Genomic DNA, 17,500 nt, shown 5'->3' with positions numbered 1-17,500 from the left:
ATTAGGGTTAAGTGCCTTGCTCAAGGGCACATCGACAGATTTTTCATCTAGTCGGCTCAGGGATTAGAACCAGCGACCTTTCGGTTACTGGCACAACGCTCTTAACCACTAAGCTACCTGCCACTAAGCTAACTCCACTAAGATTGATTGGAACGCCACTGGGATTGATTGGAACTCCACTGAGATTGATTGGAACTCCACTGAGATTGATTGCAACTCCAGTGAGATTGATTGTAACTCCACTGATATTGATTGGAACTCCATTGATATTGATTGGAACTCCACTAAGATTGATTGGAACTCCACTGGGATTGATTGCAACTCCACTGATATTGATTGGAACTCCATTGATATTGATTGGAACTCCATTGATGTTGATTGGAACTCCACTGAGATTGATTGCAACTCCATTGATATTGATTGGAACTCCACTGATATTGATTGGAACTCCATTGATATTGATTGGAACTCCACTAAGATTGATTGGAACTCCACTGGGATTGATTGCAACTCCACTGATATTGATTGGAACTCCATTGATATTGATTGGAACTCCATTGATATTGATTGGAACTCCACTAAGATTGATTGGAACTCCATTGATATTGATTGGAACTCCACTAAGATTGATTGGAACTCCACTGGGATTAATTGGAACTCCACTAAGATTGATTGGAACTCCACTGAGATTCATTGGAACTCCACTGAGATTCATTGGAACTACACTGATATTGATTGCAACTCCACTGAGATTGATTGGAACTCCACTGGGGTTGATTGGAACTCCAGTGAGATTGATTGGAACTCCACTGGAGTTGATTGGAACTCCAGTGAGATTGATTGGGACTCCACTGATATTGATTGGAACTCCACTGAGATTGATTGGAACTCCATTGATATTGATTGGAACTCCACTAAGATTGATTGGAACTCCACAAACACACACACACACACACACACACACACACACACACACACACACACACACACACTGTGAAGCTCATATGCTGATACACACCAAAGACAGTACTCTATTTTTCACCTTAGTTGCATGTGCCAGTCAGTGTGTGATCTGATATTTATTCACCACTATCCTCTATGAACATGCGGTAATTATTGCTCATGAATATTTGTTTCTATTTTACTTTAATATAGGGTGCACAAGTGTCTGTTCATCACACTGTATGTACGTTGATGAATGTTGACAGTCCATAATTGGACCATGACTCACCAGCACAGTGAATCACAGGTTTCGTCCCAAATGGCCACCTATTCTCTTTTGACCCTCTGGTCAAACGTAGTGCACAAAGTGAGAAATAGGGTGCCATTTGGGACACAGACAGGAAGCACTCTGTCTGAACAACAACTCTCTCTCTCTCAGAGTGGTTGTGGTTCCCAGTGAGACAAAGTAGCTTCAAAGCTTTTTATGACTTCAGTTCTCCCTTCATCTGATATGTGCACTCTCTCTTTAACAGTGACCTTTTTTTGGTATTTGAGTTTGCTATGTATGTACAGTAGTTATTAGCTAAATGGTACCAGTTAAGGGTTTCTAAAGATCCAAAATATCTCTCTCTGTCACTCTCCAATCCCCTTCTGACTCTCTCTCTCTCTCTCTCTCTCTCTCTCTCTCTCTCTCTCTCTCTCTCTCTCTCTCTCTCTCTCTCTCTCTCTCTCTCTCTCTCTCTCTCTCTCTCTCTCTCTCTCTCTCTCTCTCTCTCTCTCTCTCTCTCTCTCTCTCTCTATCTATCTATTACATTTACATTTTAGTGAAGGGATGTTCCAGGTGGACCAGGTTGCAGTGCCTCACTGACCCAGGGAAGCCCCAAGGCCCAGGGACGGCCAGGAGAGTCAAGCCCCACCCAGGGAGAAGACCTACAGGGAGAGAGGAGCCCCAAGCCTCAGGGAGACAGCCTGGCCTGCAGGGAGAGAGGAGCCCCAAGCCCCAGGGAGAAGGCCTGGCCTGCAGGGGCAGGGAGATGGGCTCAGAGGAGAGGAGTTCAGCCATGTCTCACAAGATCTCTTCCCCCTCACACAGCAACAGCAGCTCCTCCTCCAAACACGACAGCCGACAGGTAACACCAATCTCTCTCACACACACACACACACACACACACACACACACACACACACACACACACACACACACACACACACACACACACACACACACACACACACACACACACACACACACACACACACACAAACACACAAACACACACACACACACATTAATGTTGCAGTTATCTCCAATCAGGAAGAGAATGTAAGGAATGTCTCTGTTTGGAAATGAAACCCATTGTTTACACAGCGCCTTGCCCCCAGAGCCGGTTCACTGTTTTAAAGATTCAGGACCACAGAAAGACATAGACGCTGAAAATAGATTGTTAATGCAAAACATTAAAAGGGTACTGTCAACATAACACTGTACAGTCATAACTATTTGATGCTTGGCTGCTGCAGGATTCCCACTAACTACGTGTTATTGTTGTCAGGGTGGTCTGTGATGATGAGCCCAGTCACATACGGCTCTATTCAATCCGTATCGCGGAAGTTCAGCGTTACAGCGTGATTGAAATGTAAATCTTCCCACGTTAGCGGAGACTGCATTCACAGTAAACGCTGCATATGTTGTCTCAATCGGAAATAACCTTTACATTTCTATCGCACAATCTGTAACGCTTCAGTTTTATCCAGACTGAATAGAGACTAGAGTGTAGTAAGCTGTTGAGCTACTGTACTACAGACCTCCCTCCCTCCCTCCCTCACTTAAAGAGTCCTCCCTCCCTTAAAGATCTATCCCTCCCTTAAAGAGCTATCCATCCCTTAAAGAGCCCTCCCTCCCTTAAAGAGCCGTCCCTCACTTAAAGAGCCCTCCCTCCCTTAAAGAGCCCTCCCTCACTTAAAGAGCCCTCGTCTCCCTTAAAGAGACAGCCATCATTTCAAGAGTCCTCCCTCCCTTAAAGAGCCCTCCCTCCCTTAAAGAGTCCTCCCTCCCTTAAAGAGCCCTCCCTCCCTTAAAGATCTATCCCTCCCTTAAAGAGCTATCCATCCCTTAAAGAGCCCTCCCTCCCTTAAAGAGCCGTCCCTCACTTAAAGAGCCCTCCCTCCCTTAAAGAGCCCTCCCTCACTTAAAGAGCCCTCGTCTCCCTTAAAGAGACATCCATCATTTCAAGAGTCCTCCCTCCCTTAAAGAGCCCTCCCTCCCTTAAAGAGCTATTCCTCCCTTAAAGAGCCCTCCCTCCCGTAAATATCCATCCCTCCCTTAAAGAGCCCTCCCTCCCTTAAAGAGCCCTCCCTCCCTTAAAGAGCTATCCCTCCCTGCACCCTAAAAAACAACTTCTCATTTAAAATACAGCTTATGTGTTATCGATATTTAATCTGCTGTCAAAATTGATTACAAAGAATAAATAGGATCATTTTAGTCATAAAGTCAGTCTCGTCCAAAATTGAGTTTTGTACCTGAGTATGTCACAACTTAAATGAGGGTTGGCAGATTACAAAGGGAAGCACAGCCGCGAGCTGCCCAGTGACACAAGCCTACCAGACGAGCTAAATCACTTCTATGCTCGCTTTGAGGCAAGCAACACTGAAGCATGCATGAGAGCATCAGCTGTTCAAGATGACTGTGATCACGCTCTCCATAGCCGACGTTAGTAAGACTTTTAAGCAGGTCAACATTCACAAGGCCAGACGGATTACCAGGACGTGTGTACTCCGAGCATGTGCTGACCAACTGGCAAGTGTCTTCACTGACATTTTCAACATGTCCCTGACTGAGTCTGTAATACCAACATGTTTCAAGCAGACCACCATAGTCCATGTGCCCAAGAACACTAAGATAACCTGCCTAAATGACTACCGACCCTTAGCACTCACGTCTGTAGCCATGAAGAGCTTGGAAAGGCTGGTCATGGCTCTCATCAACACCATTATCCCAGAAACCACAGACCCACTCCAATTTGCATACCGCCCCAACAGATCCACAGATGATGCAATCTCTATTGCACTCCACACTGCCCTTTCCCACCTGGACAAGAGGAACACCTACGTGAAAATGCTATTAATTTACTACAGCTCAGCGTTCAACACCATAGTGCCCTCAAAGCTCATCAATAAGCTAAGGACCCTGGGACTAAACACCTCCCTCTGCAACTGGATTCTGGACTTCCTGACGGGCCGCCCCCAGGTGGTAAGGGTAGGTAACAACACATCTGCCACGCTGATCCTCAACACATGGGCCCCTCAGGGGTGCGTGCTCAGTCCCCTCCTGTACTCCCTGTTCACCCATGACTGCAAGGCCAGGCATGACTCCAACACCATCATTAAGTTTGCCGAAGACACAACAGTGGTAGGCCTGATCACCGACAACGATGAGACAGTCTATAGGGAGGAGGTCAGAGACCTAGCCATGTGGTGCCAGGATAACAACCTCTCCCTCAACGTGATCAAGACAAAGGAGATGATTGTGGACTACAGGAAAAAAAACAGTACTGAGCACGCCCCCATTCTCATCGACAGGGTTGTAGTGGAACAGGTTGAGTGCTTCAAGTTCCTTGGTGTCCACATCACCAACAAACTATCATGGTCCAAAGACACCAAGACAGTCATGAAGAGGGCACGACAAAGCCTATTCCCCCTCAGGAAACTGAAAAGAATTGGCATGGGTCCTCAGATTCTCAAAAAGTTATACAGCTGCACCATCGAGAGCATCTTGACTGGTTGCATCACCGCCTGGTATGGCAACTGCTCGGCCTCCGACCGCAAGACACTACAGAGTGTAGTGCGTACGGCCCAGTACATCACTGGGGCCAAGCTTCCTACCATCCAGGACCTCTATACCAGGCGGTGTCAGAGGAAGGCACTAAAAATTATCAAAGACTCCAGCCACCCTAGTCATAGACTGTTCTCTCTGCTACCACACGGCAAGCGGTACCGGAGCGCCAAGTCTAGGTCCAAAAGGCTTCTTAACAGCTTCTACCCCCAAGCCATAAGACTCCTGAACAGCTAATCATGGCTACACTGACTATTTGCATTTCCCCCCCACCCCACCCCATCCCCTTATTTTACACTGCTGCTACTCTGTTTATTATCTATGCATAGTCACTTTAACTCTACCCACATGTACATATTACCTCAATTACCTCAACTAACCGGTGCCCCCGCACATTGACTCTGTACCGGTACCCCCTGTATATAGCCTCCCTACTGTTATCTTATTTTACTGCTGCTCTTTAATTATTTGCTTTTTTTTTTTTTTACTTATCTTAATTTTTTTTCTTAAAAACTGCATTGTTGGTTAAGGGCTTGTAAGTAAGCATTTCGGCGGATGTGGCAAATAACATTTGATTTGATTCGATTTATTTCAATCTTGCCCACAGCTGGTAGCACACAAGTAATCATCAATTTGGAGTGCAGCTGTACGCAACCCGATCGTAATGCCTGTGGTAAATGTGGTTTTACTTTGGATATCCCTATGGGGCTAGTTAGGGACCATCGGTAAATTACACAATGTACATGTGACTGTGTGTGTGTGTGTGTGTTATCTCTCCCAGTGAGGTTAACACATTGACCTGGATATGTGATTATATTCTCTAATCTCATCATCTGGCCGTATTATCAAGATCATTACTCTGTCCCTCCCTCCCTCCCACCCATCCCGACCCGTCTGTCCGGCTGGCCATCAGCTCTGTGAATTATGTGTAGCAGGTTAGATTAGTTATTACAGGAAAGGTAGACTCTATTTACTGAGGTAGTTATTACAGGAAAGGTAGAGTCTATTTACTGAGGTAGTTATTACAGGGAAGGTAGAGTCTATTTACTGAGGTAGTTATTACAGGAAAGGTAGAGTCTATTTACTGAGGTAGTTATTACAGGAAAGGTAGAGTCTATTTACTGAGGTAGTTATTACAGGAAAGGTAGAGTCTATTTACTGAGGTAGTTATTACAGGAAAGGTAGAGTCTATTTACTGAGGTAGTTATTACAGGAAAGGTAGAGTCTATTTACTGAGGTAGTTATTACAGGAAAGGTAGAGTCTATTTACTGAGGTAGTTATTACAGGAAAGGTAGAGTCTATTTACTGAGGTAGTTATTACAGGAAAGGTAGAGTCTATTTACTGAGGTAGTTATTACAGGAAAGGTAGAGTCTATTTACTGAGGTAGTTATTAGGTAGGCCCCATGGTGTGTGTTCTTCAGAGGCACGTTGGTCAGACAGGGCTTGTGAACAGTACAGTAAGATTATAGTCTGCTTGTGTGGATAGTCAGGACCATGTGGCCAGAGACCATGCCCCATAGATGGACAACACAGCCCAAGAACCCCCCCCCCTCTCTCTCTCTCTCTCTCTCTCTCTCTCTCTCTCTCTCTCTCTCTCTCTCTCTTCTCTCTCTCTCTCTCTCTCTCTCTCTCTCTCTGTTTTTCTCCCTATCCCCCCTCACTCTCTCTCGCTCTCTCTTTAAAAAAAGTATATTTCATGCTGGGTTGACCCAGCAGCTGGGTCTTAATGTAATCCATAGGTTATTTTCAGGAGGCGTGGCCTATTAGGAGCCGTGGCTTTCAGATAGTTATTTTTGGCAACCAGTGAGAGTAAATATCATTCCTGTTCATCATGTTAAGTTTGTAGACTGCACATTTTACTTTCCTTTAATATTTCTGAACATTACATATTTTAATATCAAATAAATAACATTAGTATTTACATATTGTAACAAAGTGGTAAGTAGCCCAACATTGGTATATGCATAGGCTCTTGAGGAACTCATGCACTTGTGTAAGCCTCATTAAAGCTACGAAAGTGTCAGTGTTCAACCTCAACTTGTGATGACAATACAACAGAACAGATGAACCGGAATAATCTTACGGGTGGCCAAAAATAACTATCTGAAAGCCACGTCCCTACTAAGCCACGCCTACAGTCTTCTGATCTGACCCACTGGGTCATATCTCAATAACCCATCATCAATAACCCAGCATCAATAACCCAGCGTCAATAACCCAGGGTCAATAACCCAGCGTCAATAACCCAGCGTCAATAACCCAGCGTCAATAACCCAACATCAATAACCCAGTGTCAACAACCCAGCGTAAGTAACCCAGCGTCAATAACCCAGTGTCAATAACCCAGCGTCAATAACCCAGCGTCAACAACCCAGCATCAACAACCCAGCATCAATAACCCAGCGTCAATAACCCAGCGTCAACAACCCAGCATCAGTAACCCAGCGTCAATAACCCAGCGTCAACAACCCAGCATCAATAACCCAGCATCAATAACCCAGCGTCAACAAACCAACCTTGCTCTTTTTAAAAGAAAACAACCCAACTAAGTGGCCCAGCAGTTGGCCAGCATTTATTAGAGCGCACACTCTCTTTCTCTCCATATCCTCTCTCTCTCTCTCTCTCTCTCTCTCTCTCTCTCTCTCTCTCTCTCTCTCTCTCTCTCTCTCTCTCTCTCTCTCTCTCTCTCTCTCTCTCCCAAATGGCACTCTATTTCCTACATATAGTAGTGCACTACATTTGACCAGAGACCTATGGGCCCTGGTGAAAGGTAGTGTATTATATAGGGAATAGGATGCCATTTGGGGCACAGACAGTTTATAATAATAATAATATAATATATGCCATTTAGCAGATGCTTTTATCCAAAGCGACTTACAGTCATGCGTGCTTACCTTTAACGCATGTATATCCTATGAGACACTATTTACATTCTGCTGGCCACTCTGACCATGACCTTGTCTCTGGTGATTTATGGCAGTCATTTAATCAAACTACCTCATGGGAGGTCACACTATGACAGTCATGTAATCAAACAACATAGCCTTATATGTAAGGGATAGCCTTGTATGTAAAGGATAGCCTTGTATGTAAGGGATACCTTTGTATGTAAGGGATAGCCTTGTATGTATATGATAGCCTTGTATGTATAGGATAGCCTTGTATGTAAGGGATAGCCTTGTATGTATAGGATAGCCTTGTATGTATGGGATAGCCTTGTATGTAAGGGATAGCCTTGTATGTGAGGGATAGCCTTGTATGTAAGGGATAGCCTTGTATGTATGTATGGGATAGCCTTGTATGTATAGGATAGCCTTATATGTAAGGGATAGCCTTGTATGTAAGGGATAGCCTTGTATGTATAGGATAACCTGGTATGTAAGGGATAGCCTTGTATGTAAGGAATAGCCTTGTATGTAAGGGATAGCCTTGTATGTAAGGGATAGCCTTGTGTGTATAGGATAACATGGTATGTAAGGGATAGCCTTGCATGTAAGGGATAGCCTTGTATGTAAGGGATAGCTTTGTATGTAAGGGATAGCCTTGTATGTAAGGGATAGCCTTGTATGTATAGGATAACCTGGTATGTAAGGGATAGCCTTGCATGTAAGGGATAGCCTTGTATGTAAGGGATAGCCTTGTATGTAAAGGATAGCCTTGTATGTAAGGGATAGCCTTGTATGTATAGGATAGCCTTGTATGTATGGGATAGCCTTGTATGTAAGGGATAGCCTTGTATGTAAGTGATAGCCTTGTATGTAAGGGATAGCCTTGTATGTATAGGATAGCCTTGTATGTATGGGATAGTCTTGTATGTAAGGGATAGCCTTGTATGTAAGGGATTAGCCTTGTATGTAAGGGATAGCCTTGTATGTGAGGGATAGCCTTGTATGTATAGGATAGCCTTGTATGTATGGGATAGTCTTGTATGTAAGGGATAGCCTTGTATGTAAGGGATTAGCCTTGTATGTAAGGGATAGCCTTGTATGTGAGGGATAGCCTTGTATGTAAGGGATAGCCGTGTATGTATGTATGGGATAGCCTTGTATGTAAGGGATAGCCTTGTATGTATAGGATAGCCTTGTATTTAAGGGATAGCCTTGTATGTATAGGATAACCTGGTATGTAAGGGATAGCCTTGTATGTAAGGGATAGCCTTGTATGTATAGGATAGCCTTGTATTTAAGGGATAGCCTTGTATGTATAGGATAACCTGGTATGTAAGGGATAGTCTTGTATGTAAGGGATAGCCTTGTATGTAAGGGATAGCCTTGTATGTATAGGATAACCTGGTATGTAAGGGATAGCCTTGCATGTAAGGGATAGCCTTGTATGTAAGGGATAGCCTTGTATGTAAGGGATAGCCTTGTATGTAAGGGATATTCTTGTATGTACACTGATCTATTGATCTGTTGTCTGCTCAGTATCTTGTTGATAAAAGGTGGGTAATACATAATTGTTGAATTGATGGCCAGAAAAGCAATGCTTGTGCAAACAACTCAAAACATCTGTTGTGTTGTTTATCGTTGTGTGTAACCTTGTTGTGTGTCTACAGGACAGTTGGGAGATTGTAGAGGGGTTGTGTGTAACCTTGTTGTGTGTCTACAGGACAGTTGGGAGATTGTAGAGGGGTTGCGTGGAGGACACAGTAATGTCCAGGAGCCCCAGAAGCAAGATGGGTACATGCTGAAGAGGAGAAAGTGGCCGATGAAGGGATGGCACAAGGTAGGCTTCTCACATCACCACACACACACACACACACACACACACACACACACACACACACACACACACACACACACACACACTGTAAGCATCTCATCGCCCTCTGATACAAGGTAGTCATCTCACCAAACAACACGTGGGGAAGGTGACTAACGTGTGGTGAATATTCCAGTAAAACAGTGCTGTCAGGGCATGTGACCAATATGTGTGTACGAGTCCCTTCTCCAACCCACATCATCCCCCATCCCCCCTTTCAGAGAGCTGATGACATCACTCCTTTGTGTTTTTAGATAATTTAATCACTTGATAAATGACATCCCCCCTTCCCTTGCAGTAGCCACATGTCCCAGGGGTCAATTTCTTTCACTACACCCCTGTCTCTCTCTTTCTCCCTCTCTCCCTCTCTCTATCTCTCTCTTCCTCTCTCTGTCTCTCTCTCTCCCTCTCTCTTCCTCTCCCTCTCTCTTCCTCTCCCTCTATCCCTCTCCCTCTCTCTCTCTGTCTCTCTATCTCTGTCTCTCTAAAAGGTTGTCTCTTTAAATTAGATGACATTGCTCCATTAGCTGATGACCTGCTGCCTGTAGTCTCTACTTTACTACTGCGTCCCAAATGGCCCCCTAGGGCCCTGGTCTAAAGTTGTGCCGTGTATAGGGAATGGGGTACCATTTGGGATGCACCCTACATGGGCTCCCAGACACCAGGAGTATAGAGATGTATACAGATGATCTAAGTAGAGATGGATACAGATGATCTCAGTAGAGATGGAAACAGATGATCTCAGTAGAGATGGATACAGATGATCTCAGTAGAGATGGATACAGATGATCTCAGTAGAGATGGATACAGATGATCTCAGTAGAGATGGATACAGATGATCTCAGTAGAGATGGATACAGATGATCTCAGTAGAGATGGATACAGATGATCTCAGTAGAGATGGATACAGATGATCTAAGTAGAGATGGATACAGATTATCTCAGTAGAGATGGAAACAGATGATCTCAGTAGAGATGGATACAGATGATCTCAGTAGAGATGGATACAGATGATCTCAGTAGAGATGGATACAGATGATCTCAGTAGAGATGGATACAGATGATCTCAGTAGAGATGGATACAGATGATCTCAGTAGAGATGGATACAGATGATCTAAGTAGAGATGGATACAGATGATCTCAGTAGAGATGGAAACAGATGATCTCAGTAGAGATGGATACAGATGATCTCAGTAGAGATGGATACAGATGATCTAAGTAGAGATGGATACAGATGATCTCAGTAGAGATGGATACAGATGATCTCAGTAGAGATGGAAACAGATGATCTCAGTAGAGATGGATACAGATGATCTCAGTAGAGATGGATACAGATGATCTAAGTAGAGATGGATACAGATGATCTCAGTAGAAAAAAGGGTTCCAAAAGGGTTCTTCGGCTGTCCCTGTGGGATAACCCTTTTTGGTTCCAGGTAGAACTATTTTGGGATCCATGTAGAACGCTCTGTGGAATGAGTTCTACCTGAAACCAAAAGGGTTCTACCTGGAACCAAAAAAGGGTTCTACCTGAAACCAAAAGGGTTCTACCTGGAACCAAAAAGGGTTCTTCAAAAGGTTATCCAATGGGGAAAGCCAAATAACTATTTTACTGTAGGTTCTAGATAGCACTTTTTTTCTAAGAGTAGATATGTGTACAGAAAGGACTGATCTAAGTAAAGATGTATACATACACTGATATAAGGACTTAAAGATTCTGAAACAGTTTTCATTATCGTATCAACAGTCCCAATTTAATGATCTCAGAGATGTGCATGGTGCCAGGCCGGACATTCATAAACACAGAGTGTTCGTCCCAAATAAACACCCTTTTTCAGAGTGCACTGCTGTTACAGTTAGTATTGCGTATTGTTTGCTGTTAGCCTGTTTTTTGGAGACCTATGTGCTCCTCATTTGTTTTCGTGAATAGTCCGTTGTTTTGTATCCTGGCTTTTGGACCACCAGTAAAGATCCTTGTTTCACCATCATTGCCTACTGCCTACTGTCTATCAGCTGGGGTTGGGTTGTCAGGTCCTGAGATACTGCTGGGGTTGGGTTGTCAGGTCCTGAGAGATACTGCACTGGGGTTACCACCAGATCCTCTTATCCAGAGCGACTTACATGAGCAATTAGGGTTAGGGGCCTTGCTCAAGGGCACCTCACACCAACCCTTACACACTACTTTTGACCAGAGTCTTATGGCCGGGCCCTGGCCAAAAGTAGTGCAATATAAAGGAGGGAGGGAGGGACGCAGGGAGGGAGGCCTGGGAATAAGAAATGTCTTAGAGTGCAGACATTAATAAACGTATTAATAACACAGAAGGGCTGAATCCATCATGCTCCTCACAGAGAGGTTGAACCACTGCCCAGAGGATGACGTGTGTTGCTCATCTCTCTCTCTTCCTCTCTCTCTCTCTCTCTCTCTCTCTCTCTCCCTCTCTCTCTCTCTGTCTCTCTCTCTCTCTCCTGTCTCTCTCTCTCCTGTTTTTCTCTTTTCTTCTACAGAGATACTTCTACTTGGACAAGGGCATCCTGAAGTATGCCAAGTGTAGTGCTGACGTGAGTACAAAGTGCTGCTGCCCCCCTGTCCCCGTCCTGTCTGCTAGGACACACATCAATCACACACATCAATCACAAAAAGCACACCAGACTGGCTTTCTCTCCTACTGCATCTGAAATACATTTTTTTAAAGGAACATGAAGAAAAACAGAGCACAAAAACACATATAAACAAAAGGCAACCAGTAATGTTACAGTACAAACTAAATAAAACTAGAGGATGTGAGAAAGGACGTTACAGTAAGATACTGCTGGGGTTGGGTTGTCAGGTCCTTAGATACTGCTGGGGTTGGGTTGTCAGGTCTTTAGATACTGCTGGGGTTGGGTTGTCAGGTCCTTAGATACTGCTGGGGTTGGGTTGTCAGGTCCTTAGATACTGCTGGGGTTGGGTTGTCAGGTCCTGAGATACTGCTGGGGTTGGGTTGACAGGTCCTGAGATACTGCTGGGGTTGGGTTGTCAGGTCCTGAGATACTGCTGGGGTTGGGTTGTCAGGTCCTTAGATACTGCTGGGGTTGGGTTGTCAGGTCCTTAGATACTGCTGGGGTTGAGTTGTCAAGTCCTTAGATACTGCTGGGGTTGGGTTGTCAGGTCCTTAGATACTGCTGGGGGTTGGGTTGTCAGGTCCTTAGATACTGCTGGGGTTGGGTTGTCAGGTCCTTAGATACTGCTGGGGTTGGGTTGTCAGGTCCTTAGATACTGCTGGGGTTGGGTTGTCAGGTCCTTAGATACTGCTGGGGTTGGGTTGTCAGGTCCTGAGATACTGCTGGGGTTGGGTTGTCAGGTCCTGAGATACTGCTGGGGTTGGGTTGTCAGGTCCTGAGATACTGCTGGGGTTGGGTTGTCAGGTCCTTAGATACTGCTGGGGTTGGATTGTCAGGTCCTTAGATACTGCTGGGGTTGAGTTGTCAAGTCCTTAGATACTGCTGGGGTTGGGTTGTCAGGTCCTTAGATACTGCTGGGGTTGGGTTGTCAGGTCCTTAGATACTGCTGGGGTTGGGTTGTCAAGTCTTTAGATACTGCTGCGGTTGGGTTGTCAGGTCCTTAGATACTGCTGGGGTTGGGTTTTCAGGTCCTTAGATACTGCTGGGGTTGGGTTGTCAGGTCCTTAGATACTGCTGGGGTTGAGTTGTCAAGTCCTTAGATACTGCTGGGGTTGGGTTGTCAGGTCCTTAGATACTGCTGGGGTTGGGTTGTCAGGTCCTTAGATACTGCTGGGGTTGAGTTGTCAAGTCCTTAGATACTGCTGGGGTTGGGTTGTCAGGTCCTTAGATACTGCTGGGGTTGGGTTGTCAGGTCCTTAGATACTGCTGGGGTTGGGTTGTCAGGTCCTTAGATACTGCTGGGGTTGGGTTGTCAAGTCTTTAGATACTGCTGCGGTTGGCTTGTCAGGTCCTTAGATACTGCTGGGGTTGGGTTTTCAGGTCCTTAGATACTGCTGGGGTTGGGTTGTCAAGTCCTTAGATACTGCTGGGGTTGGGTTGTCAGGTCCTTAGATACTGCTGGGGTTGGGTTGTCAGGTCCTTAGATACTGCTGGGGTTGGGTTGTCAGGTCCTTAGATACTGCTGGGGTTGGGTTGTCAGGTCCTTAGATACTGCTGGGGTTGGGTTGTCAGGTCCTGAGATACTGCTGGGGTTGGGTTGTCAGGTCCTTAGATACTGCTGGGGTTGGGTTGTCAGGTCCTGAGATACTGCTGGGGTTGGGTTGTCAGGTCCTTAGATACTGCTGGGGTTGGGTTGTCAGGTCGTGAGATACTGCTGGGGTTGAGTTGTCAAGTCCTTAGATACTGCTGGGGTTGGGTTGTCAGGTCCTTAGATACTGCTGGGGTTGGGTTGTCAGGTCCTTAGATACTGCTGGGGTTGGGTTGTCAAGTCCTTAGATACTGCTGGGGTTGGGTTGTCAGGTCCTTAGATACTGCTGGGGTTGGGTTGTCAGGTCCTTAGATACTGCTGGGGTTGGGTTGTCAGGTCCTTAGATACTGCTGGGGTTGGGTTGTCAGGTCCTTAGATACTGCTGGGGTTGGGTTGTCAGGTCCTTAGATACTGCTGGGGTTGGGATGTTAGGTCCTGAGATACTGCTGTGGTTGGGTTGTCAGGTCCTGAGATACTGCTGGGGTTGGGTTGTCAGGTCCTGAGATACTGCTGGGGTTGGGTTGTCAGGTCCTGAGATACTGCTGGGGTTGGGTTGTCAGGTCCTTAGATACTGCTGGGGTTGGGTTGTCAGGTCCTTAGATACTGCTGGGGTTGGGTTGTCAGGTCCTGAGATACTGCTGGGGTTGGGTTGTCAGGTCCTGAGATAATGATGGGGTTGGGTTGTCAGGTCCTGAGATACTGCTGGGGTTGGGTTGTCAGGTCCTTAGATACTGCTGGGGTTGGGTTGTCAGGTCCTTAGATACTGCTGGGGTTGGGTTGTCAAGTCCTTAGATACTGCTGGGGTTGGGTTGTCAGGTCCTTAGATACTGCTGGGGTTGGGTTGTCAGGTCCTTAGATACTGCTGGGGTTGGGTTGTCAAGTCCTTAGATACTGCTGGGGTTGGGTTGTCAGGTCCTTAGATACTGCTGGGGTTGGGTTGTCAGGTCCTTAGATACTGCTGGGGTTGGGTTGTCAAGTCCTTAGATACTGCTGGGGTTGGGTTGTCAGGTCCTTAGATACTGCTGGGGGTTGGGTTGTCAAGTCCTTAGATACTGCTGGGGTTGGGTTGTCAGGTCCTTAGATACTGCTGGGGTTGGGTTGTCAGGTCCTTAGATACTGCTGGGGTTGGGTTGTCAAGTCCTTAGATACTGCTGGGGTTGGGTTGTCAGGTCCTTAGATACTGCTGGGGTTGGGTTGTCAAGTCCTTAGATACTGCTGGGGTGGGGTGTCAGGTCCTGAGATACTGCTGGGGTTGGGTTGTCAAGTCCTTTGATACTGCTGGGGTTGGGTTGTCAGGTCCTTAGAGACTGCTGGGGTTGGGTTGTCAAGTCCTTAGATACTGCTGGGGTTGTGTTGTCAGGTCCTGAGATACTGCTGGGGTTGGGTTGTCAGGTCCTGAGATACTGCTGGGGTTGTGTTGTCAGGTCCTTAGATACTGCTGGGGTTGGGTTGTCAGGTCCTGAGATACTGCTGGGGTTGGGTTGTCAGGTCCTGAGATACTGCTGGGGTTGGGTTGTCAGGTCCTTAGATACTGCTGGGGTTGTGTTGTCAGGTCCTTAGATACTGCTGGGGTTGGGTTGTCAAGTCCTTAGATACTGCTGGGGTTGGGTTGTCAGGTCCTTAGATACAGCTCTGGGGTTACCACCAGATCCTCTTATCCAGAGCGACTTACTGTTACGCCCTGGCTCTGGGGACTATGTTATGTTGAGCCAGGGTATGTAATCTATGTTTGTATATCTATGTGGGCCTGAGTGACTCCCAATCAGAGGCAACGAGTGTCAGCTGGTTGTCTCTGATTGGGAGCCATATTTAACTATCGTTTTTTTCACTTTGTGTTGTGGTTTCATGTTCTGTATAGGTTTGTGTTGGTGAACCTGTAGACTTCACATATCGTTTTGTTGTTTTGTTATTTGTGTATAGTACTCATTAAAAGATGTACGCATATCACGCTGCGCCTTGGTCCGGTTCTTACGACGATCGTGACAGAAGATCCCACCAAAAATGGACCAAGCAGCGTGAAGAGGAGAGAGGAAGGACCTGGGATCAGGGGAGTAGGAGTTTCGGCTGGGCCACGCTAAGTGAAGAGGAGAGAGGCTGGTCTATGAAGCAATGGATCGAGAGTCTGGCGAGAGCTAGGGAGGCCTGGTCCACGGGGAGGAGAGAACCCCAGAAATTTTTTAGGGGGGGGGCTCACGACGTGGACGACGGGGCAGCCGGAGGCCGCGATGGAGCGGTCCAGCGGGTGTGCAAAGGAGGCCGCCAGGTTAAGGGGGCCACTGGTCACAGAGGAGAGGGAAAGTGTGGAGGCACGGCGAGAGGTACTGGGGTGTATTACCAGTCCGGTCCGGCCCGTTCCTGATCCCTGCATAGGGCCAGTGGCGTGTGTCCCCAGTACGGTTCGGCCTGTTCCTGCCTCTCGCACCGAGCCTGTGGTGCGCGTCGTCAGCCCTGTCCGGCCCGTTCCTGCTCTCCGTACCAAGTCGGTGGTGCGCGTCGCCAGCCCGGTCCGGCCCATTCCTGCTCTCCGCACCAAGTCTGTGGTGCGCGTCGCCAGCCCAGTCCGGCCCATCCAAGCTTCCCGCACCAAGCCAGTGGTGTGCGTCGTCAGTCCGGCACGGCCCGTTCCTGCTCTCCGCACCAAGTCTGTGGTGCGCGTCGCCAGCCCAGTCCGGCCCATCCAAGCTTCCCGCACCAAGCCAGTGGTGTGCGTCGTCAGTCCGGCACGGCCCGTGCCTGCTCTCCGCACCAAGTCTATGGTGCGTTTCGTCAGCCCTGTCCGGCCCGTTCCTGCTCTCCGCACCAAGTCTGTGGTGCGCGTCGCCAGCCCAGTCCGGCCCATCCAAGCTCCCCGCACCAGGTCAGTGGTGCGCGTCGTCAGCCCGGTCCGGCTCATTCCTGCTCTCCGCACCAAGTCTGTGGTGCGCGTCGCCAGCCCAGTCCGGCCCATCCAAGCTCCCCGCACCAGGTCAGTGGTGCGCGTCGTCAGCCCGGTCCGGCTCATTCCTGCTCCCCGCACCAAGTCAGGGGTGCGCTTCGTCAGCCCGGTCCGGCCCGTTCCTCCTCCACGCATCAAGCCAGGGGTGTGCGTCGTCAGTCCAGCACAACCCGTGCCTGGGTCATGTCCGGAGCCGGATCCGCCGCCGAGGCGGAGTGCCCACCCGGTCCCTCCCCTGTTGTGGTTGTTTGGCGCGGCCGGAGTCCGCGCCTTTGGGGGGGGGGTACTGTCACGCCCTGGCTCTGGGGACTATGTTATGTTGAGCCAGGGTATGTAATCTATGTTTGTATATCTATGTGGGCCTGAGTGACTCCCAATCAGAGGCAACGAGTGTCAGCTGGTTGTCTCTGATTGGGAGCCATATTTAACTATCGGTTTTTTCACTTTGTGTTGTGGTTTCATGTTCTGTATAGGTTTGTGTTGGTGAACCTGTAGACTTCACGTATCGTTTTGTTGTTTTGTTATTTGTGTATAGTACTCATTAAAAGATGTACGCATATCACGCTGCGCCTTGGTCCGGTTCTTACGACGATCGTGACACTTACATTAGCAATCAGGGTTAGGGGCCTTGCTCAAGGGCACATTGACAGATTAATCTATGCTCTTAACTGCTAGGCTACCTGCCCTGCTAGGCTACCTGCCGTCATGTGGGAGGCTTAATGCAGTTACAATAAATCAGATGTTCCCACATGTCAAAGTCATCCTGAATGTCAGTGTACAGGAAGAGTTAAGACCAGCCAGGACCGTACTGAATAATAATGTACAGAGACATGCATTCTTT

The 17,500-nt window shown here is 47.3% G+C and overlaps 1 protein-coding gene across 2 annotated transcripts in view; it reads left to right on the top strand.

Annotated features, from left to right (window-relative positions):
- LOC121558178 (oxysterol-binding protein-related protein 3) overlaps positions 1-17,500 on the top strand; it is a 90,221-nt gene that overhangs the window by 31,832 nt on the left and 40,889 nt on the right. For both annotated transcript variants that reach the window (XM_045214273.1, XM_041871668.2), the window contains exons 2-4: positions 1,768-2,072; positions 9,385-9,501; positions 12,041-12,094. In XM_045214273.1, coding sequence (XP_045070208.1) covers positions 1,977-2,072; positions 9,385-9,501; positions 12,041-12,094 — 267 coding nt within the window. In that variant the 5' untranslated portion in view covers positions 1,768-1,976. The remainder of the gene's footprint in view (positions 1-1,767; positions 2,073-9,384; positions 9,502-12,040; positions 12,095-17,500) is intronic.

This window comes from Coregonus clupeaformis, unplaced genomic scaffold, assembly GCF_020615455.1.
Source record: "Coregonus clupeaformis isolate EN_2021a unplaced genomic scaffold, ASM2061545v1 scaf0228, whole genome shotgun sequence".
Classification (NCBI taxonomy): domain Eukaryota; kingdom Metazoa; phylum Chordata; class Actinopteri; order Salmoniformes; family Salmonidae; genus Coregonus; species Coregonus clupeaformis.
The sequence above is the reverse complement of the archived record's forward strand: the minus strand, read 5'-3'. Positions and strand labels throughout refer to the sequence as shown.